Source organism: Cryptotermes secundus, unplaced genomic scaffold (assembly GCF_002891405.2).
Source record: "Cryptotermes secundus unplaced genomic scaffold, Csec_1.0 scaffold26, whole genome shotgun sequence".
Lineage (NCBI taxonomy): Eukaryota > Metazoa > Arthropoda > Insecta > Blattodea > Kalotermitidae > Cryptotermes > Cryptotermes secundus.
In genome coordinates, this window is record NW_019743656.1 from 5,701,165 (window position 1) to 5,726,673 (window position 25,509).

Here is a 25,509-nt window from a genome sequence, read left to right on the forward strand (position 1 = left end):
AATATTGTATGATTTTTGACAAATTCCACATCCGGTAGGTAAAATTAATAGCTCATGAAGCAGATGCTTGGCTCGCAAGAGAAGTTATTGGGATTGTGTAATACTTGTACAGTGACACTGGTATAGCTCCCGTATCGTACTGTGAATACGTGTAGACTACTGAGGACAGAGTGAATAGAATAGTATGTAGGGTTTGTAAAGTGTGTAAACCCATAACAGTGTTATAATTAATTATAGCCAAGACTTGTAGGTTGTTAAATAAACCAATTAACAATCTAAACGGTGTCATCAGTAACAAAACACGTTACAATATTATAACTGTATATTTTTGTAATTCTTTGTGAGGTTAGAGTCATTTAAGACTGACAGGAGAATACTGTTGCTGTCATCATTAATTATTTATACTTACTTATGTGCATTTTAAATGTTCCAGGCACGGATAATGTCCGTTCGTCTCCTCCTCCCCACTTTGCTGCATCTTCTGTGTTGGAACTGGAACGCATGTTGAGCCGTGAACTTCTGTGGACGGAAGCAAAAGATGTGTGGTGTGTGAACTTAGAGCCTGTGTGGGGTGATTTCTTTGGGGCATCTGCTGTTGGGAGTACTCGCCCTGTTCCATTTCTTGATGCCTTTCCTCTCACACTGTGGATCTATATCAAAATGCCTTTACCTTCTTCCCTGAATGGTGCTATTTCTACACTGAGGAAAGATCATCGTTCCATTCCTTCATCACACAACATTCCTCCAACTCAGTCTTCTGTAAGTTCTTCCCTAAGCAGTAGTAGCATTCGGACAGCTGTTAGAGTAGGTGTTGATAAAACTGGAATATACCATCAGGGTTTTGAAGCTAGTGAAATAAGTAGTGATGTTACCAATGGAAGAAAAACAGATTGTTCGTCTTTCAATCATATTGCCTCACGGGGCTTCCAGGATGTTTCCAAAGTAAATGTGATAACACAGCCAACATCTGATACCTCAAGAACTTGTGCTGGGAATCAAGAGAATGTGAAGACTGCAGACATACATATGTTGGCCTATGTATCAAACCTGGTCAGCATTCAGATTAATCACTATCAATTCCTGTTCCTATTGCGGCTATCAGAGGAGGCTGCAGAACTGGCAACATTCCTAGCATTGGATTCAAATCGTATCTTGAAGCAAGAACTTGGCGGTTCACTAGTCATGGGTGCATTAATACCACAGGTGAGACTGCATGTGTAACTGGAAACATGCAAGCACCTATAGTTTTACATTCATTTAGTTAACCTGTCCATGTAGTGCACCACAGAATTCCTTACAGACACGTTTTCTGCGTATCTTATATGTTAGTGAGATCCAGGATAGCTTTGTCAGTACGGCACTGGGCTGTGGGCTAGATGACCGGCGTTCAAATCGTGGCAGGGACAGATTTTCTCTTCTTTGTAATGTCCAGACTGGTTCTGGGGCCCAACCAGCCTTCTGTCAAATGGGCATGGGTGCCAATTTCCCCAGGGGTAAAGTGGTTGGGGTGTGAAGCTGACCACTCACCTCCATTTAGTGCAGAGGTCAAGAAGAATGGATCTATACCTCCACTCCCCAGTATATCTCCATGTCATAGTGCTTAATTAATTAAGCACAGGGACAACATTACCTTTTATCTTGCTTGTCAATCTGTGATTCTTTGATTTTTTTATGTAGAGTACTGTCTTCTGGGTTGTGACTCAGTATAGTCTGCTAGAGATTTATTGCTGTTATGGTGGATTAGTTTGAAGTTATAGCAGCATAAAAGAAACTTGACACACATTCACAAATTCTACAGACACATATTTGAAATACATGTCAAAAAGTTAAGAACTCTGCCAGAAATAAAACATGCAACCATCCAACTGCTAGGAAAGCCAATAATGAATTTTCAGCCATAAAATCTGAAATCAGGATGTACTTTAAGGTACCCTGAAAGAATGGAGCCATTACAGTTCCATGCAAGACTGGTCTGGAGATCTTTATTGTCTGCATCATGTTGTGTGTCATAGTGTGGTTTGTTTTCACCATCAACACAACAGATTTTCAAATAAACCAATTCAGTTTGCTTTTATTTAGTGTCTGCCACGTTTCGATCCATGTTTGGGACATCATTAGGCAGTGTTATTGAATTGTCCTTGATTTATATATCTTGTCATAACACATGTTGGTAGTTTTGATATTATAATTAATCCTTAGGGCTAAAATTGTTTAAATTATTGTTTGTGTCTCATTGATATCATGTGGGTTTCTGTGATGCTTCTCGTACATTAGAGGGTGATTTTGTCTTCTGAGATTCGTTGTAAATGACATTGGCTATCTTGAGTGATATTCTTTGTGGTTTTCCTCAGAACTTCCAGGCAAATTCCAGGATATTATGTCAATTAGGTCACTACCACTTCATTCCAAATCTTTAGCAGTTCATCGTTCATCTATCATTTTATCATTTGTTGCTATATAGTTAAGTTACAGTGTATTGCTTCCATTTGAGCAAGCAAACAAGCAAGCAGAGTGAAGTAAAGATATGAAGGTAATGTTGTCCCTGTGTTTAATCAAATAAGTACTATGCTATGAAGCCATATGGGAGTGGAGGTATAGTTCCACCATTTTTTTACTTTGGAACTACCTGGAGTTGAGTGGGCAGCTTAATGTCCTGGTCGCTTTACCCCCAGGGAAAGAGTCTCATGTACCCATTGTATAGGAGGCTGGGTGGGCCTCAGAGCCAGTCTAGATACTGTGGAGTAGAGAAAAATCTCTTCCCTCGGTCAGAAATTGAACCCCTGGCATCCAGCCCATTTCTCTGCCCACTGAGCTATCTGAATATATGTCTCTTAGGAATTCTTTATGCTTATATTACTGATGCCACTGAAGAAACTTACTCTGTAACAAGTCAGTTGCTACACTGGGGATGAAGCCACGAACTTAAAGACTGAGGACATGCCTGGTCAGGGCTATCATACCTGTACATCTGAACAGACAATGAAAAATAAGTGTGCAGCAATGTTTGAATGATAATGAGCAGGGAAGAAGTGCAGAAACTTGGAGGAAAATCTGCTCTAGTGCCACTTTGTCCACTACAGGTCTCATATGAAATCATCCAGAATTTGTGGTGCTTACAGTGTGTTCTGTGTATCACAATATTTCTGCTTAGAGTTCAAACCTTTCAGGTTGCATGGACTACTACTCATGTATATACAGGGGGGTACAAAAAAATGTACTCTTTGATAGTCAATATCTTTGGAACAAAATGACATGTAGTTACAATTCTTGCATGGTAGTGTAGTGTAATGTTTTCTCAACAGATGGCGAAAGTCACATGAGTGTTATGCCATGTGTGTGCTGCGAGCAGAAGACACCAGCAACAATGGCTGAAAGGTTCTTTGAGCAACACAAGGCTGTATTGAAGTGATACTGGAAGTACGAAAACATTAAAGAGGTTCAATGACAATGGCAGAATGAGTTTGGAACTCAGCCACGAACATGTCGAACAACTGCCTATATTTGGGATAAATTTGATGCCAACAATACTGTTCATGATGTGCATAAGCAAAGATCTGGGTGACCACGGATAGTAGCAAGTCCAGCATCCAGTGCTGTGGTGTTGCAACACTGGTCAGGTGTATCTTGATATGCTTGAGACATCGATTTTCCCTGCCATTCAAGAGCTGTTTCGAGATAAGAGATTTTACCTACAACAAGCTGGTGCTCCACCTCACTACCATCGAGATGTCAGGGCGTACTTGGATGACACTCTACCTGGATGATGGATAGGTTGAAGAGGTGCTCCAGACCTAACACCTCTCGACTTCTACCTATGGGGAACCTGGAAGGATGAAGTTTATCGACAAAAGCCAGCTACACTGAACGAGCTACGAGAAACCATCGAAGTGTCGTGTGCAGCCATCACACTGGACACACTGACAGCCGTAGTTCGCTCAATAGTTCGGCAGCATCAATGCTGTTTAGCCGCTGATGGTGGTCACTTCGAACACATACAGTGACTCTCTCTCTCTCTCTCTCTCTCTCAGCGCAAGAATTGTAACTACATGTCATTTTGTTCCAAAGATACTGACTATCAAATAGTGAGTACATTTTTTTGGGACCCTCTGTATGTATAGATGTATGTCATACCACATGGCAGTATGAGTAGCTGTGGTGTTCTTCCCAAAGAGAACTACTCAGAATGATGACCTATATAACAACAGTTCAAATATAGGTATTGTAATTGATTAACTGGAAACTCAGTTAAGATATTTATTTCAAATAAGTGAAAAATATGCATAATTTGGACTTAAATTTGGATCATAATTAAATACAGATCGAAATGGGATTTATGACAGATTGTAACATAATAGGCAGAACTGGATGGACCAATCATGGATCTGTCTTTTAAGGATATATTTTAATTTGAGATATTATGATTGTTTAATCATTATAGGGGTTTATATTAGTTGGAAGTATATTTCTTTGTAGAATTCATGGATGTGTGTCAGGTTTCTTTTATATTGTTATAACTTAAAACAAATCTTTCTGTATATCCAAAAGAGTTTTATAATGGTGAGTGAAGACTTTGAAATTATGCAGTTTTGGGTTACCATAACAACAAATTATCAAGTGTTAACACTTCACATGAATGTAAGTTACGTCTTTTTGTGTGCTGTGTTTATTATTTGAGTACTGATAATATTTTTATGTGGATATGTGAAGTATATTTTATATTTACCACGGAATGTGACTTTGTTTATGAAATCTGTAATCTTTCATTTCCCTTTGAAAGCAGTCTGTATACACCAGTTCAGTAAAATCATATCAAGAGCTCTAATCAGAAACCAAAAGGATAACCCAATTTGACACTTCATAGGTCTGTGTAGGGAACATGATGGCAGTGTACCCATACAACTGCTTGAATTCACATCTCATTAATAACACATGACATATTCACATAAACTCTGTCCATCTAGGTCTCCTGTTAATTTAAGGCATGGTCAGGAGCAAAATAATACAGTTAAATTCCCAATTTACATGATAAATTCATTCCAAAGGTTCCTATGTCAGTTTAAAACTATGTAAGCCCAGTAGTGCTTAAATACAGTATTTTTTGACATGTATGTTTGTATCAATGGATAGTTGAAGCTAGAAAAGTATGTAAAATAAAAAGGTGTCATAACATACCATATTATGATATATTATTATGTGTAAACCCTGTTTATTTGGTGCTAATGACCCTAAAAGTCGAAGTCAGGATGTAGTATTTTCTGTAATTAGTTATAAATTTTGAATTCTATGCTTATTCTTCTGTATTTAAAATAGTTGTTTCATTACAGTTCACATGTTTGTATGAATTCCTTTCATTCACTACAGCTAGTATTATATGTCTGTGTTGTGTGTTTCAGTTAGAAGCGACTTTTGTAATGCCTTCACAGTCTCCCGGCAAGGAGTGTTCAGGTGGGGATCTGGAGTCCGTCCTGCCAGATTCCGCAAGCATTCCAGAGGAGCTCATGGGTGTCAACAACAATTTGGCTGCTAGTAGTATTAGTGTTCTGCAAAGTGGGGTAGGGGGAGGCAAAAGGGTGACTGTGGGAGGAGTGAGTACACCAGTGAGTGAACTTTCATCTTTGTCAATGGACTTCCCACCCCATGAAGTTACATGTTCCACAGTTACAGCCACTACCAACATTACTGCTTCCACCACAGCCAATATCGGTTATACGAAACCGGCTGCAAATGGGCCCCACCCTGTCACTGCCTTTCCCAACATCAGTATTCCAAATAATCTGAATGCAGGGATAAGCTCCATGAAAAAGGGGTTCAGCAGTCTCATGACTTCGATAGATTCAGCACTGAAACCGAGTCCAGATGATGCCAGCGACACGGTTTCTCTGAGAAGTGATGCATCATCAGATAGTGAGAATTATGTCGTTGTGAACATGGGTGGAGATTCGGGTGCAGCAGATAAGCTTGTGTTCGAATGCATGGATGCCATGTTCAGAGTTGATCCTAGTAGCAGTCATGGAGAGACACCTCTGCCTCAGCAGTTAGAGGTTGCAAGTGAGGTAGTGCCTGAGGAAGAAGATGCAACAGCTACCACCACAACACCCAGTGAACATTCAGTTGATAGTTCTTGCAAGAGAAAGGACCTTGTAAGTGGATTCTTATATTAATACTTACTTATTTGCCTTAGGAGGAGGAAATGATTGTCATGTATAAGAAATATTGAGGAATATTAAGTACTTTCAAACAAAATTGTAATATGTGTTGAATTCTAAGTTTAACTGGGAGGTGAATTTGATAAATCACCACTTCTACTATCAGATATACGAGGGACAGTCAAAAAGTTCCCAGAATGGTGGTATCGCACTCTAATGGTAGGACGTACGGCAATGCTTACCTAATCACCTTCAAAGTAGGACCCTTGCTCGTACACACACTTGCTCCATCGATCCTGCCACTGTTGGAAGCAGCGGTGGAAGGCTTCTTTTGGAATCTTCTGGATCTTAGCCGTCGCATTCAGTTTGATGCCCTCCATGGTTGCAAAAGTGTCCTCTTGAGGCCCATTTTCAGAGTAGGGAACAGCCAAAAGTCACTTGGAGTGAGATCCGGTGAGTACGATGGTTGAATGATGACAGGAATGTTTTTCTCGGCGAGGAATTGCGGCACAACAAGCGATGTGTGGCTTGGTGCGTTATCGTGCTGCAGAAACCACTGTCCCTGCCACTTGTCGTGCTGCTTCCTCCGAACTGCATCGCACAACCTCTGCAAAACTTGCATGTAGAAATGGCCAGTAACAGTCTGTCCAGGCGGTATGAACTCATGGTGCACCAAACCGTCGATGTCAAAGAATGCAATGAGCATCACTTTGTCTTTGAATCTGATGAGGCATGATTTTTTTGCCCGGGAGACGACGCTGTGTGCCACTCCAATGACTGCATCTTCATCTCTGGGTTGTAGGCAAACCCCAATGACTCATCACCAGTGACGATCTTTTTGAGAAACATTGGGTCCTCCGTACTTTTGTCAAACAGATCGCCAGCGACCATCATGTGACATTCCATCTGATCCGTGGTCAGCTGCCTCGGAACAAACTTCGCACTGATGCATCTCATCTTCAAATCATCGGACAAAATCGCATGATTGGATCTGTGACAGATACCAACTTCTTGCACCAACTCCACGATGGTTATTCTTCGATCACATCGAATCAGTTATCGCACTTTTCCAATCATTTCTTCAGTTCTGGAAGTCGAAGGTCTCCCGCTGTGCTGGTCATCTTCTAACATCTCCTGCCCATTCTTAAACCGGGAAAACCAGTCATAAACTGCGGATTTCTTTAGTGCAGTATCACTGTAAACTTTCTGCAGGGCCAATTGCGTCTCTGAAGATGCACTTTGCACATGAACTTGATGTTCACGCGCTGTTCAAACTACGACATTGCGCTGAATGACCAACACTCACGTCTAATTCAAATGGAACAGTAACAACACGGCACACTGAAACCTGTCCAGACCTGTTGCATCTGTGAGCACACATGCTGAGCTCCCCACCACAACAGTGTGTGAGCTATCTTATCACTCGTTCTCCGTCTGCAAGGGAATTCCAGGAACTTTTAGACTGTCCTGTATATGTAGAACCAAATAGTGATGCACAGGGAAAGTTGGCTCAGGCAGTAAAACTTCTGCCTTGTATCTGGGAAGTGACAGCTTGAATCTCATTTGGGATTCTGACTAAACTGACTCCAGCTTTCATGGTTTTCCTCAGTTTAACCAAGCAAATAATGAGGTAGTACCTTTAAGTAGGCCATGACCACTTCATTCTGTATATTTTCCACTATCATTGATCATTGTTCCAGTCAACCTCATGTAGTCTGAGATACTGACAGCATTCTTGAAGAAACTGTAAGTGAAAATAAGTAAATCTGAATGCACTAAAGTAAGAGACACTGAAGATGGTCCATTTGGACTGAAACACATTTGTTAATAATGTATGAAAATTAAATATTTTGTAATCAAAGCTGTTATGTGGTAATAGTGATGTAATATTGTAAAGTTGCACAATGTGGAAGGTCACGACACTATTACAGCCATGAAAGCCATGCTGTTGTAGTCAGGATTACTGAGCTTCTGGGCTTTGTCTATCATCTGGTATTCTAAATTACACCTTTTGGAAACTGTATCTGTTTTCCGTCCTCAATTGATGGGGTGGGAGACACTGACTATTGAGTCTGTTAGAAAAGCCATGCTGTTGTAGTCAGGATTACTGAGCTTCTGGGCTTTGTCTATCATCTGGTATTCTAAATTACACCTTTTGGAAACTGGATCTGTTTTCTGTCCTCAATTGATGGGGTGGGAGACACTGACTATTGAGTCTGTTAGAAACAGCTAACCTCAATCACTGGACCCAACTTTTTCTGAGAGACTTAGAAGATTAGATGTCTCCCACTCCCTCATCTGAGGATTGAAACAGATCCAATTTTTGAATCAGTGTGTTTTTTAGAATACTTGGCAGTGAACGAAGTCCAAAAAACCCTGTAATCCTGAGTGTCCTACACCATCATCAGAACCCTTTAGAATTTACATTCTATCATAATGTTTACATGTGATTAAACTATACCACATCCATAGAATAATGGCTCAGTAACAACATACAGCTTAAATTTTAGTTACGAAGTAAGTTTTGTTGCTTTTGTGTTCTCTAACAATAGGTGTCCATGACCACTTTCAAACTGGGGAAAGTGGAATTCGTTCAGCAGTCACAAGGATTTTCTTCTGCTATAAAGGTGCAGGTGTCAAGTCTCACATCTGAGGAATGTGGGGCTATTCCTTGGGATGAGTTTCAGGTATTGTCATCCAATATTTTCTTGCTCGGAGGTAACTGTTTCTCATGCATATGCACTTTTTTATGTTGAGAGGATGTGATGCTTTTCTTATGTAATGATTGGAACTAAGTTGACAGCAAAGGAGGTAGTTGATATAGCACAGAAGTTACACTGTACTTAATTTTTAAACTTTTAAAAATATCTCATAAAACAATAAGAGGGTTGACTTTGAGGTTAGTATATCAGTGACCATGAAGAGTACTTTCTTCTAGGATATGATGGCATGTACCGCAGTTAAAGCTCACCATTCTTTTGGAGGAATATGCTGCCTCCATCTTTAGGGTTAAAGAGGAAGCCAAGCAAGCAGCAAACTTTTTGACTTTAAGGATGGGGCCAGTATGTGCTTCTGAAACACTATTGAACTTTTGCCATACTGCATGGCGTTACAACCCAGAAGATGATGCTTTTTAAGAATAAGAGTATTTGACAAAACATTACATAATTTGATAATATGTCAACACCAATACACTGTACATAAGGTGGAATCTTGATTTATTGACTTTGGACTTAATTTTATACATATTCAGCACATGATTTTAAGAGTCACGATTTTACTACCATTACATAATAATAGTATGCACTTATGTGTATTATTTCATATTTTTCCATTCTGCTGGAGTATCATTCTTTTTAATGATTGATGATTTAGCTTGATTTTTTCCTAGTATAGTTTCTGTTTTGGGCCAATGTAACAAAAAGTCTTCAGTCTATTCTTCCCATGTACAATCCTTCATTTTTTATTTTTTGCAAGCTCTTATCTCACTTCTTGCTCTCTTCCAATACATCATTGAATTATCTCGTTGTGCTTTATTCCATAGGCCTTTTTCCTTTAAATTCTAATTTTAATGACCTTTTTAGTTTTGCATTTCTTACATGGCCATTCTGTTATGATAACTTCTGTTGTAACTGTGTTAGAAAAATTTGAACTCTGTATCTGTAAGAATTTGATTTCAAATCTGTCCTGTCTTGTTTTGCCCTCAATACTTGTCAGAAATTTCATGTCCATTGCTTGGATTTGGCTTTTGTTTCTCTATGTAGGGGTCCATGTTTCAGCATTATATGTTAGTAAAATGATTTATAGTTTTTGCAAGACCATGTGACGATCAGTATTCCTTCTCCTGAATCTTTTGTGAATTGGATATTACAAGATATTATGACTGATGAAAGAAGATATAAATATATAAAAACATTCCCTTTTTATTGAGTGCAAAGTTATGTTTCAGCATAAGTTTTAGTTGGTGTGGTGTTGGTTAATTGTGCTCTATCATTTTGTGGGTATTATAGAAGCCTAGCTCACTTGTTTTCCTCAGAGAGCCAGAATATTAATAGCAAACTGAAATTGGTGGAAGCATATTTTGTTTCAGTAAACTGATGACTGTAAAGGGAGAGGATTTTGCAAAAGTGCTTCTTGCCTTTGGCATAAATGGTGATAAAAAGTGTAAAGCTATCCCTGTAACAGGCTATGGAGGCCTGTAGGGTTATGAGACTTTGAGGCTCCCACATTTTCTAGACACTCAGCTCACATGTGATGGTGAGGTTGTCAGGCTTATGTGCTGGCTGCCCTTTACTGCCATCAAGATTCCTGGTACTCAGTTCTGTTAGAGGCTGCGTCGATCTCAGGGCAGTAATACGGCTGGAAGGATCAGGTAAATTGAAAAATTCAGTGACATTATCGGTAGTCGAACCTGCAACCTTCTGGCTTGTGGCATAATACCCCAACCAACTACACTGCTGTGTGCCCAGTATAAATGGTGATTGAATGCTTAAAATATGCACAGTTCATGCAGCTGATCTTAATTATTCTACGATTGCTATGAACTGAAATTTTATATTAATGCATTTAACTTCTTACAGCACAGTGTAACAAAACTGGAATCAACATCTCTGAAATAAAAGTGGGTTAGCATGGAGTGAATTATTTGTGCCAGTTAGCACCATCTAGTACAACTATGGATTGTTATGTTTCATTTATGTTGTGGTGTCATTAGCTTTTATATAAAGTCAGTATACTTTCTTGGTTTAATTTATAAGTAATGTATTAGAATCACAATATAGTATGAAAATTTTATCATATCTTCATTATCCACAAAAATGGTAAAAGATATCCCTGTAACAGGCCATGGAGGCCCAGAGGGTTGTGAAATGTTGAGGGTCCCACATTATCTAGACACTCAGCTCACAGATGGTGGTAAGGTTGTCAGCCTTATGTGCCGACCGCCCTTTACCCCCCCCAGGAAGATTCCTGGTACTCATTTCTGCTAGAAGCTTAGTCAACCCCAGGGCCATAGTGCAGCTGGAAGGATTAGGTCAATTGAAAAAAATCCACCTCATCAGGACTGGAACCCACAACCTTCATGCTTGTAACATAAGTGTCTCAACCACTACGCTACCATGTGCACAAAAATGATAAATTATGTTACTTAAAACAGCACAATATGTTAACAACAGCTTTCATCCAAGTTCACAGAAATCTAATTCAGATGTCTTTAACTGAATATTTTAAACAGTTTGGATTTTAATCAAATTATATTTGCATTGTAACAACTGAGAAATTATATAACATTTCGTGTATTTTGGATTTGAGGTTTTCATGGAAGTGACAGTAAAGAGTAGTGACTTTTGGAACATAATGCACTGGAGTCTGGTAGAAGTTTTCTTATGTTTTGGAGGAAGTTATTGCTTCCATCTTCAGGTTGAAGAGTAAGATGAGCAAGCAAACAAGAGAAAAAACACTTTGCTTGTTTGGCTTATTTTTCAACCCAAATATGGAGGCAGTACATTCCTCCAAAACATTGGTAAACTTCTACTAGACTAAATGACACCATACCCCAAATGAGAGTACATTTCACTTCTCATATTTCTTATACTTACGTTCCCACAACCAGGCATTAATGCCTATTATCAGATTTCAAATTTGAATCATGTCCTTTTTGAGATCCTTCTAGCACATCAGCATTGATTTCAGTTCATGGGTTGGAAGAAGTAGTGGTGTATATATAGGTCTTAAGAAGTGAGGTGGTTAAAGGAGAGAATGGTGGATGACTAATAGATTCTCATAGATACTGGCCAGTGGTCTGAGATCACTACTTCTCTTCTCTCCTCATTCTGAACTCTGGGATCCAGTTTCTAGGACTGTGCATTAAGTAATCAATTACTCTCTCCCTACCACTCTTCTTGAGAGCGAGGTGTCCCAGAATAATGTTACGACATTTTTGTGCTCATTTGTCCTTTATTATTAGCATGTTAATAGTTAAAAACTACAATAAGGAACAAAACATGTTAGTACAGATATTACACCAAGCTGTTCTTGTTGGAGATGTTGAAAAGGTCCACTATAGCATTGAAACAGAGCTGAAAAGATGAACAGAGGAAGTGCAGTGTGGTAACATTATTTTGGGACACACTCTGTATACAACTGTGTTTCTTTTCTCTATCCATGACATCCAACCTGAGAATGGCAACTGAAATGTTTGCTAAAACATTGAAAGGACATTTTTGAAACAGCATGGCTCAGAGTAATAAAATATATTGATTTCTCTTGTTTTGATGTGTCATTTAAATACATTTTTGAAAGTGGCCCTGAGAAAGAAAATTAGCACTGCAGCTATGGAGTTTATTTGATGGCACTAATATCTAGTTAGTAGGCCTTGTGTGAGCTGAATTAATTTCAGTTCAGTTCAGTTCAGTTTATTGTAATATTCCATCAATCAAGAACAGGCTACAAATGTCTCCAGTCTGATACAGAACCAGTCACAGATATACAAGACACCAAATACTCAAAGAATATACTACGCATGCTTTGAATATTAAAGGGTTAGTCATACAATTACAAATCAAAACAACTCAACATAATACATTATGAATGGGAAAATAAATCAGTCAATAAATACTAATGTTTACGATTAACAAAATGCTAACAGGCTGGAACTAAAAACGTGGGGAATTTGATTGGCTGTGGCAGATGGGTGCTACCTAGTTTTTTGTACTTGTGCTGTTTTACCTCCCTCATGTCAACTTAGTTCTGGTCCATCTTTTCACTTTATTATTTTAGCATTTATCAACTTCTATTGTAACATATTTTCTCAATATGTATTTTTTTTTTCAATTTGGTGTAAGATACGTGATCATATGATAATTACTCTTTAACAGCAGTTCTTTCAAACCTGTAGATACAGTTACATTTACTGTTCTATATCATACTTGCCATCACATATTTGCCAATTCATTTTTATGTAAAAAATAGTCAAGCTGAGTAGAGGTACTGACAAGCAGATAGAGAACAAGAAGACATTTCGTTTAACTGCAAGAAAAACAGAATTTGTTTGTAGTTCTGCTACAGAAATTATACTGTTTTTAAGTGATTGTAGTTATATAAGGAGGCATGCGGTAGCATAGTTGGTTGAAGCACTGTGCTACACACTGGACAGTCATGGGTTAGATTCCTGATGAGGTCACTGGATTTTTCAGTTGATCTAATCCTTCCACCTGCACTGTCTCTGGCGTTGACTCAGCCTCTGACAGAAATGAGTACCAGGAATCTTCTTGGTGGTAAAAGGTGGCTGGTGCATAAGGCTGACAACCTCACCGTCATCTGTGAGCTGATTGTGTAGAAAATGTGGGAGCCTCGATATGTTACAACCCTATGGGCCTCCGTGGCCTGTTATAGGGATAGCTTTACTATTTTTTTCTTTACCTGTAGTTTTGCAAGCATGAGTGTGGTGAATATCTGTGTTTGTAATCTGCTTGTTAAAATTATGCAGTTTGTCCAAGAATACATAACCTTATTTCTCATAGAGGGATTAACTTCCTTACTCTGTAATCCACTGAGTAATAGGTCAGAGATGAAGCTCCAAACTTAAAGACTCTGCTGCCTCGTCAGGGGTATCATACACATCGGGTTGTGATAGATGAGTACAGAGCAATGGTTGAATGGTAATTAGCAGGGGAAATCCTGCTCCATGGCTGCTTTGTTCACCCTGAATCTTATACAAAGTCACCTGGGATTGAAACCTCCATGGTGAGAACTCAAAGCCTAGCTTCCTGAGCTGTGGCTCAGCTGAAAGGATAATTTATCTTAAATAGAGAAAACCTTCCAGTAAATGCATTTGTTGATCATTGGCTGTATGCATCCTCAAAATGAAATCCCAGAGGTTAATAATGGCCGTAGGAATAAAGCAAAATCTTTTACTTGTTTGGAGGAGGTTTTGTCCACAGTAAGAAGTGAAGGCTTGGAATAGTTGGTTTCTGTTATCATTTTTATGCCACTGTCATTCAGTATAAGAACACCAATGTGAAATTTATATATATATTCATGATTACTTTTCAGTCAGTTGATGGTCTCATGATTTGTATTTCTTGTGAGGAAGGTATAAGCTGCATTTTTAGGGTGACATTTGAGCTCACTTTGTTAAATGTGTTTTTATGTATTGAGACAAGACTGATACATTTTATACCATATCCTTAAATACTGAATATGCTGGGATAACTCAAGTTGGTAGTAACAGGACTGCTAACTAAATGACAGCAGAATTGGGATTTGATTTCCAGTAGCAGCAGAGATTTTTCTCTTATGTAGTATCTGGCTCTGGGACCCATCGACTGTACTATCCCGTGGGTACCAGCTTTCTTTCCCTGGGGCTAAAGCTGTCAGGATGGGAAGTTGGCCATGCATCTGCATCTAATTCCATGGTTAAGAATGTGTAGAACTATATCTCGACTCCCCCATGTGACTTACGTCATTCATAATTAAGTACAGGGATAACTTTAACTTTTTACTGTATTGTAATGGTAATTTAAGGCTAGCTAAGATTTTTTTGGGTTCTAAGACTAAACTGCTGAGAATAGTAATTTAATTTTATGTGAGACATCAGTAATTTTATCATTTAAAGTAAGAAATTTTAATCTGATGTGAAGAAAGATGACATAGTTGTAAATCATACATATTTGTTATACACAAGTAATATAAAAAGTTGAGAAAAGTTCATATGTAGGGGTATCTGTAAAAATGTACATTACTACAGCTTCCTTGATTCTTAAAAGGTGTACTTTTCACTGAGGGAGAGAGTGCGTGTGTGCACATGTGTGTGCATGTAAAAATGATGCACTTATTCATGGATGTTTATGAGTATATCTTGTTTACCTGGACACAGTGTACATTTTCGTGTACTCATATATTCTTTAGCTACAAATACAGATTATTTGCAGGATTTTCAACCTGACTGTTTTCCTTGAATGTATTACCTTGTAATTAGTAGACCCAGTTTATCCAATACATTTGCCATCCATAGAGAGACAAAGCATTACAGGTTTTCTGTTAACACTCTTGAGCATTCATTCTGCTCCCTCAGATGACAGTTAATTCCACTAGGCAGCAACAGGCTTTGGTGAAAATATCCAGGATTGCTAATCACTGTGTGATAAACACCTCTCTGATAAAGAGGAATATACTATTTATTGCCATTTTTACCAGCAATATGTAAGAACAGTAATCACTAGGTAAATGATGGTGACAGCACACTATTAGGCTCTTCATGAAAAACACATAAAACATTACCTAACAGTATGGCTGTTTGCTGCGTGCCTAGCATGTAGGTGATTCTGTTGCTTTTCAGTCTCTTTGGGATTTATATGTCAAGGTTATGTTGTTGCATTGATTTTATTATTGTATTAATGGGGATTTAATCCTTATCTCTAAGCTAGGGTTGGCAACACTTATAATTTCTTGTGCTAAATGAAAACATTGTGAAACTATATTAAAGTGATAATTACCCCACTTATAAATATCTTCTACAGTTAAAAAGCTTATTGAATTATTTAGTGATAAAAAGTGCAGAATATTATGTAGGCATTTGTTTTGATTCTATAGATGATGGTATTAATGATGATAAATATTCACCTCACCATCTTACTGTCAGTAATCATTAGCGTCACATATCTTTTCAGTGATTCATGGAGTAGAAATTTTTGTTTTTTATCACTCAGATCTTGGTTAAATTTCCATTTGTGAACTTACACACTGTACAGAGTAAATATGATATTTTTAAATGATGTTTACTACCTTCTTTTACCCAAGCAAACATAGATTGAACTTCAGTTTGCTTTACACTCTGATCAGTTTAAATGATTCACAATCGGTTTGTAAATAGTAACAGTTTTGAGATAGTTGTGCAATGATCTGTAAGATTGACACAACAAGTTTTTGAAAATTTTAACTTTCTTTCTCCCCCTCTGCCACAAACCATAATTTATAATAGCAAACACACCTGTAATTTAAGTGTGTTACTTTTCTCCTTATACAAGGTATACCAAAACAAATATGCAGCACTGATAGATTTTTCTGGCATACTATGAAACACAGGTTTCCACCTCACTGTGAGGAACAGTTAATGAGATGATCAGTTTTAATTATATAAATTAGTGTAAGGTGTACAATAATTATCTAGTATAATATGCACATTAATATTACCCAGTCCTTGATATGGAAAATGAGGGCAGAGTAAACTCAAAATGAGCATTCATACCTCATTGTTTTGGGCAGGTCTGTTTCTGTTAATGTCAGGCATTTTACTGGTTGTTCTCTCCAGTGTAAAAAAATGTGACAGTGTATAAGGGTCATAGGAAGGATGCATTAAAAAATACTACTATTAAATATTTGTTATTTATTGATTGTAAAAAAATATTTGTTTATAAATTAAAGAAAATAATTCTGCCTTGTATAATAAAATGACATAAAAATTACCAGGTTTCTAACATTTATCAGTACCTAATTTTCATATTTACTTCCCTTTGTATAAGAGGCATTAGTGTATAAGACACAATGTAATTTATAGGGCCGATTTGAAAGATGAAAACTGTGACTTATATAGCGGGAAATACAGTGTATGATATGTTATATGTATATATACTCACTATTGACATGACCTAATGAAAATAAGTGCTGCTGTTATATATTTCATTTTCTTTTGGTATATTTTGTATATCAAATTGTGTACTACATATTTTTCTCTGTACATTTTTTGCATGCCTTCTTCCTGCCTTCGGTCTCTTGTGAATGTTGTGTGTGGCACATTGGCAGGCCAGGGTCAAGGTATTGGCAGTTTCTCTTATCGATCTGCATGATAAGTCAACTGAGGTTGGAGTATGTGAATTTGCATGTGTGCCTGTCATTTGTGTTGTGTCAGCAGTTCTCATTTCAGACGTGACAGATGTCTGAAAGCTTATTATGCACTTTTTCTTGTATGATTGCACATACACCCACACATTCATAACATGCGATGCTACAGACAAAGGAAGTATTTTTATATTAAGAATATTTAGTCGTTAATTTAACACTGCTCAGTTTCTCAGACCATATAGCGTCAAAGGATTGGATGATAGTGAATAATGAATTTGAAAGAGTATAGAAGGAAGTGGCCATGGCTTGATTCAAGGCATTATTGTGGAATTTGCATTGAAGAACTGAAGAAGACCATGAAGTACTTCAGTCAGGATAGTCAGTGTCCTGACCAATGTTCAAACTACGCATCACTTGAGCATAAGTAGGAAACATTACCCCAGGACCAATTTGCTCAATCTTCTTAAGTATCACACCTTGGCTTTACACTCTAGATTTATCTAACTAAGCTATCACAGTGCTTCCTTTTATCATTGCTGTTATAACTACCTTTATCTTCATCACATCATAATCATCATTATTCCTATATCTTTCTTACTTTGGTCTTTCCTCTATTGATCTGAGATAGCACCTGTTCATTGTATATGGCTTATAAAAGCATGATCATGCTGCTTCTAACATGCACTTAAGTGTATCTAATGCACTTAAGTTGGTTATTGAAAGCAGTAACTAACTACTGTACCATTGCACTGTTTCCCAGGTCCTACTTGTTGTACATGAAATGTTATCGGCACTGAGGTTGGTGACCATTAACATTTTTCAAAGAAACAAACCTGAACATGATGCTTACAGCATTCACGTATTTATTTTTTGTGTACTCTTTGTCTGAGTATTGGTTTGCAAGCAGGGCCAATGCAAACCTGAATTTCACCTCTCCCCCACCAGTTAAAATCACATCAGTTTTCTCAAAACTTCATCAGTCAGTAACACAGACCTTTCAGACACCATGATGAAAACCAACATCTATATCTTAATTAATAAAATAATTGTTTTATTCATATTTTTACACGTTTAGGTAACTGCCAGTTGATGGTCAGGGTATGAACAAAAGGGCAGCAGAAATTTCTGTCCAAGAAAGAACAAAGAAATATTATTTGTAAAATGTGCTGCCAGTTTGCTCAGTTTGCCTGTGATGCATTGGTCATGTTTGCAAATTACCTGTGATAACATTTGGTCAATTATATGATTTACACTGTAACCTACATGTGTTGTAACTTATATATTTGTGACAGAAGTGTTAAACGCTATACATCAGCAGACTGATAATAAGGCTAGCTAAAATTTTTGGCCAATTTGAACATATGGAGTGGTTTTTGTGACCTGTGTTTGATTTGTGGCCACATTGTGTGTTGAACGTATTCTAGCATTTTGGCTCTGTGATCAGGGGGCAGCAGCAGTGTGTGCTGTAACTTTGCTGTGTTGAAACTGTTCCATAATTTCAGCACTTGGGTAAAGAGGGTGACTGCAATTTACACCAGAACACTGAAACATATTCAACACATGATATAACCAATCCCTGTGACCTCAAGTTACAAATCCAGTAGTTCTTTGAGCTTTAAGTGAAAAGCATTTGTAAGTATGCCTCAAAGCTTTCTTCTGTATCTGAATGGCTACCTATTGCATTAATTTGAATGTAGTATGATCGTCTGAGAGTTTCCTGAACTTTGTTGAACCAGACACTTCTCGCATCAGCTCAGTTTGGTGACATCCAGATTGCTGTCATAATTGACAAACCAAGAGCATATACACATTTCAGTTTCCCTTGAATATTGCACCAGTATATTGTTGAACAGTTACTGTGAAGAGAGCTTATGCATCATGTGCTGACTGACTGCAGTTCTGAGCTCCTCCTTGCTGTACTTAATTATTCACCTAGCCATATTATATCTTGTATTAAATGCCATGGGTGAGATACACATTGCAACAACAGTATTTATGTATGGTACTGTGTAAAAAAAGTAAAGAGAAGATTATGGCATAAGTTTAAGGATTTTACAGTTCCAAATTGAAAAACCATATCATCATAAATTAATTAAGGCAGCTAAAGTCATTATTGAACAAAAAGAAAAGCAAATTGAAACTCAGAGTATTTTTTTTTAATGCTAGTGGGGTGGGACCAAGTCCCTTGTACTGCGGCCACTTCTGGTCTATTGTACCAGCCCCAGATGATAGGTGAGGGTGATTGTGGAGCAGTTGGTGGAATGAAGGTTGGCAGGGGAAACCGAAGTACTCTGAGAAAACCTGCCCCAGCACCACTTTGTCCACCACAAATCCCACTTGACCAGACCCAGGATTGAACCCGGGCCACTGTGGTGGGAAGCCAGCAACTAACCGCTTGAGCTATGGCATGGCCAAACTCAGAGTAAATGTAAACTTTTTATGGAGGCACCAGGAATGCTTACAGAACAGTGGAGATCATTTCCACATCTGATGTAGTTTGGATAAGTTTTATTTGTTCTTGGTGTGTCGGAGCTGGGATAGCACAGTTGTTATATTCACTGGTTATGGGCTGGACAGCCAAGGAGTTGAAGTTCAAGTCCTGGTAGGGTCTAGAATTTTCGCTTCTCCATGTCAGCCAGACTGATTTGGGGGCCAGCCAGCCTCCTGTCCAATGGATAGTGGGGGCTCCTTGCCTGGGGTAAAGTGGCAGGGGCATGAAGCTGACCAGTCATCTCCAGCTACTACTGAAGTCAAGCATACATGGATCTATGCTTCTATTCCCTCATATGCTTTAATGTCTTAGTGCTTAATTAGTTAGGTGCAGGGACTATTTTACGTTACCTTGGTATATCGATTATGCTTGCAGTCCAAATCTGAGCAGCCTTAGCCAACACCAGCATTTGACTCTTTCACATTATTGGGTCATTGATTTCTGGGAAGTTCTCAGTGAATTATATCCAAGTTTTGGAAGTTTGAAAGACAGCATTATGTTTGGCAGTATTAATATGAAGTATACTTTATTTTTTATACATGAAAAACGTGGTAGGATAAGATGAAAACTGTCTCCTGGAATGTGATGCCATGTAGTCTGGTAGAAAATTACCAACATTTTAGAGGAACCTGCTGATTCCGTGTTCAGTCTAGGGGTCCTGTACCCTGAAGACAGAGCGTCAGGCTCCTTCAAAACATTTCATTTCTTCTGCAAACTACATAACATCACATCCCAGAAGATTATTATGTTGCTAATATATTCAGTAGAGTGAATATGGAGGTTTATTATGCTTAAAAGGAATCTCAGTTTTCCTCATAATCAGAGGAGGTTACGTTTTGCGGTGAAATATAATATTTATTTATAAACATTACTTACCTATGGTACGATGAATTTTATTGTATTTTATGAGCCACATGTAGCACGTACAGGCAAATACCTAGTAACACATGATGCACTTCTGTCCAGTAATAATATGTTTGAAGAATTTGTGCATTGTGACAACAGTTCAGTCTGCTTGTTTAGATTATTGATGTTGATTCCCATTCAACTCTTGATTATCCACTTTATTATATTGCTTGTATCACTCCTTAATTTTGAGTGGATATTTTTTTATTTGTAATTTATACAAGAACTGTTATTAGCAGCTGTGAAACTACCACGGATGCTTTCTTATGAGTACATGCTTTTTAAAGCATAGAGATTACATTCAAGCTGGTCCTCCAAGTAAGGAACAAGGGAGTATCCAAGCAGTAAATTGTAAATAGGCACAATATTGCATGGCTTTATAGAGCTTTGAGGTTAGATTTTATGTGCTAGAAGAAGTTGTAGCTTTGTAATGGAAAGTTAAAATAGTCGGTGTGCATGCTGTAGGTCCCACAATTTTCACTCGGTGACTCATGACTCAAATATGATCTCCTGCAATAATATCATAAATCTTTTTATGTATTTCCTTATTAAATGCTCATTAATCTACTTTAAAAACACAGTCAAATAATGAAATGATGCTAAGAGATCATACTTAGTGTCAGAATATTATGAACACAGAATGATTACATCAATTTCAAGATGGGAATTGCCATCTGTGCTGTACCTTCATATGATTTCTGGCAAAAATTAACAGGCAGTTTGTGAAATGACAAATGAGATGTAGAAATTACACATGCTGTTAATTTACATTATATATGGTGAACTATTTTGTACTGATACTAGATTTAAATTTACCAAATTTAATTAGCATCATATTTACAGTCCACAAATTAAAATTATAGGACTGTTTGAGGGCATGTCTTAAAAAGTTCAGATTTCAGGTTTTCATAACAGTTAAAATTAATTGTTGTCTTTTAGATAATGACCCTGTGTAGTTTTATAGATGGTTACCAATATTTTTCAATTGACCTAATCCTTCAAGCTGCACTATGGCCCTGGGGTCAACTCAGCCTCTAACAGAAATGAGTACCAGGACTATTCTTGGGGGTAAAGGGCGGCTGGCGCGTAGGGCTGACAGCCTTGCTGCCATCTATGAGCCGATTGTCTAGAAAATGTGGGAACCTCAACATCTCACAACCCTATGGGTCTCCACAGCCTGTTACAGGGATACCTTTACTTTACTTACTTTACCAACATTTTACAGTGACTTGTTGTCTCTATCTTCGAGGTAGGTCAATGCTCTGAAATATTGGTAACAACTCATGGAACTACATAGTGTCGTAGCATAGAAGACTACAATCCTAGTTCACATAAGTATATGTGGACGGTATCATGTAGTCATTAATACTGAAGCTTTTCTGTAGTATGTGTAAAGAATGTTCTAAACAATAATCAGAATTTGGAACCTGCAAATGTATCATATGTAGAACATGTGAGAATAGTAGGGATCTTTATATGTATTTTTAAAATTAATTCAACCGTATTAACAATGTATATTCTCAGCTACTGACAGCATAATTAAACAAAGCATAAATAAATGCACCTGTACATGTCAGTGGTTGCTATGATAACCTCAACATCATTCACTTAATATGGAAATTTTTTATGTTGAAAGCTGTTCATGTTGGATTTGAGTTCCTCACAGCAGTGACTTTGAACAGTTCTGTGACTGTAACTTGATGCTGAATAGTCTGGTAGATGTTCACTGTTATTTCAGAGGAATGTATTGCCTCCATCATCAGGATTGGAGAGTAAGGCAGGCAGTAAAGCTTTTTCTGCTTGCTTCCTGCTGGTTACTTGCTTGATTTACTGTTCAACTGTGGAGGTGGAGGCAAGGCATTCCTCTGAAACATCAATGGATTTCTATGGGACTACACCATATCACATCCTAGAGATAGAAATCCTCATAGTGACTGCTGTGAAAACTGTTCTTGTGCCCTTAATAACTAGTATAAGGTTTTGTTTTAATCAAGGGAGTGTTCCACCCTTCATTCTGCAGGAAAATTCTGTCTGTCTGCATATGTATGTTGGCTAGAAGACTGTTGATTGGTTCCTTCATCCTTATAAAGTAGTTTCACTTTTTGTGTTTTTTTTAATTTAGATTACATTAGTTGAAGCAAAAATGTATTTTTGTGACAGAAAATGTTGGAAATTTGGTTTGGTTCCGGTGGAAGTAAACTTGTGAATTGTAATGATTAATGTGGATGTTAAAAGTTGCACACTCTTTAGACATTAATCATATTACCACTTAGTTTATAATAGCCAGGCACTTGCTGCACCCACTATGTTGTGGCTGATGAAATTAGCTTTGCATGCTAGGATCTGTGTTTCATTGAAGATTAACATTTGATTCTTTTCTCAAATTCTCCGTTGCAGAGCAAGTTCAGTTGTCGTTCCCGTGCTTGGATGGAAGTTCCTATGGATGCTACTGGACATCCACGTGCTCGGATACGTCTGAACCATACAGTGAATCCAGGCGAGATTGTTGACAGATCAAGCTTCAAGGAATGGTGTAAAGATCACATGGAAATTAAGGTCAATGACTTAAGTTTGGACCTCAGTATGAGCACTGTGGCAGGTCTGGCTGATCTGGTTGAGGATGAAGTGATTCCTCAACCATTTCCCATGCAAGTGAGTTACCAATGTACAACCATGTCTGTAATTCTGATATTTCATGCTCTAATAGCGATAACTATGAAAATTGATATCTCATGGGATGTAATGATGATTACCAACATTCACTCCTTCACCCTGAAGATGAAGGCTGTATTTTCTTCTGAAACGTCTATAATAATCCATCAGACTTGATGCCATCACACCGCAGAATACAGTAATCTTCATATCTATAGTCATTAGTGTTAAGTGTATTAATGTCCTTAGATCTGTTGCAATCTTTGTAACTTCTTATGTAGAAGACTGTAAACCAGAATTGAAAATCGTGTATCATGCAAGGTAATAAAATGAAATTTTTTGTTCCACAGACAACCCTTCTGTGGATACATTTGTACACATGACCTACTGGGAACACTTTGAAATCATTATTTTACCTAATGGTAATACTAGAACATCTTATATACACCCTGTGATTGGAGCTCACATATTTTAAGCATTCTCTTAATTAAGATAAAATGTAGCTGCAAGAAATTTTGGGGTTCATGATTTTAATCATGGAAGATTTTTCACTTGGGAAGTGGTACATTAAATCACTAATCAGGAAGCAGAATGTCAGTTGAATCCACTCATTTTAATGAATTTGGATTGACCTGGCTATGAGGAAATGTGGAATGTAATACTATATTATATTTAAGTATCCTGTTGCACTATAGACTTCTATACGTAGTAATACAAATTCTGTCATGAATGCAACAAATTATTTGGTTGTAGATCTTTGTCTTTTCTTCCTCTACACTACATGTTTCGGCTGTAATTGGCCATCATCAGGTGTATTTTTCACTATGTAGCTGTCACACTGCACACAGTCCAAAATCTAAAACATCAGCCTGTCAGTATTGTTTAAAATCTCCCCAACACACGTTCATCAATTTGATTTTAGAATTCCAGTTTAAAATTTAAAATTTCTAAAATTTAAAGTTCAAAATTTAAAGTTTTAAATACCAGGGACACCTGCTCTCGTCTACTTGTGCTGCAGCAGCTTTTTCTTGTTTTCAGTACCATTCATGTATTATCTGTAATACACAAATATTTGTATTACTATCCTATGTTCCTACGTTATTCTTATATGTTTCAATACTGTTGTGTGTACTTACTCTGTGCAGGCTCCCTGTGTATGTGTCGCTGCTCATCTTTAATACATTTGCCATCTGGTTGTTGTGTGTTTATGTTATTAAGTGTAAGAGAAGGAAGGGGTAGTGGGAGAGGGGGGATACTGTTAGTCTGTATAGATCTCGTATATTGTTTGAAATATGGGATTGTGTGTTTCTATGTGTGTCATTCATGTGGAGGCCCTTCTTACTTACTTTGTATATATGGAATTTCTCTAGTGTATTCAAATGTCTACCCTTCTTTCCCATTGTTACAACTTCCATTATGTCTGTTATTGTTGCGTATGAATGTCCCGTATGTAGTATGTCATTTGAGTATCCAGAATTGCTATTATTATTTCTAATATCATGTATATGTTCCTTATATCTGTTTAAATGTTCAGCCCATTTGTCCAATGTACTTTAATGGGCAATCTGCACATTTCATCTGGTATATGTCACTTTTATTGTATTTATCCAATTGTGGTTTATGTTTAAGTATATTTTCAATTGTGTTCCGTGTGCGAATGCTACCTTCATCCGTGTGTCCTTGAAAAGTTTCGTGATGTTCCATACTTCTTTTGTACTATATGTGAATATGGCCCATTTTGTTTTTTGGTGTTGTTCGTCGTCATGTGTGTTTGGTTTCTGTTTTCATCTTGTCTGATTTGATCTGTTAATTATGTTTGTGCCATATCCGTTGTTATGTAGTATGTTTTTAATGGTGTTCTTCTCTATCTGTTTTTCTTTTTCTGTTATTGGGTATGTGTAGAATCTATTTATTAGATAATTAATACCTGACAATTTGTGCTCAAATGGATGGCATGAACTGTTAGGTATTATGATGTCTGTCTGTGTGGGTTTTCTATATATTGCAAATTGCAACCTATCTTCTTATGATGTATTGTTATATCTAGAAAATTAATAGATTTTTATTGTTCTTTCTCAATGGTGAAGTTTATAGTTGGTTGCAATTCGTTAATTTCATTAAGAGTGTGTTCTATGTTTGTTATTTTTTCATCATATATTATTAATATGTCATCAACATATCTAAAGTAAGCCACTATTTGTTGTTTTACTAGAATGGGATATATATTTGTGTATGTTGATCCAGAGGTCCCGGTTCAATTCCCGGTGCTACCAGATTTTTTCGGAGAAGTAGTGGGTCTGGAACGGGGTCCACTCAGCCTCATGATGATAATTGAGGAGCTATTTNATGTTCTATGTTATTTTTTCATCATAGATTATTAATATGTTATCGACATATCTAAAGTAAGCCACTATTTGTTGTTTTACTAGTATGGGATATATTTGTGTATGTTCCATATATTGTATATATGTTTCT

General features: G+C 37.4%; 1 protein-coding gene across 3 annotated transcripts in view; it reads left to right on the forward strand.

The window, feature by feature from the left end:
- The window catches only part of LOC111874137 (UHRF1-binding protein 1-like), a gene marked incomplete at its 3' end in the record, with an annotated part of 63,330 nt that extends 40,296 nt beyond the window's left edge, over window positions 1-23,034 (forward strand). For 2 of the 3 annotated variants that reach the window (XM_033755371.1, XM_033755374.1), the window contains 5 exon segments: window positions 434-1,203; window positions 5,394-6,140; window positions 8,699-8,833; window positions 16,947-16,958; window positions 22,780-23,034. In XM_033755371.1, coding sequence (XP_033611262.1) covers window positions 434-1,203; window positions 5,394-6,140; window positions 8,699-8,833; window positions 16,947-16,958; window positions 22,780-23,034 — 1,919 coding nt within the window. 3 annotated transcript variants of the gene reach the window in all.
- Between the last annotated feature and the right edge of the window lie 2,475 nt (window positions 23,035-25,509).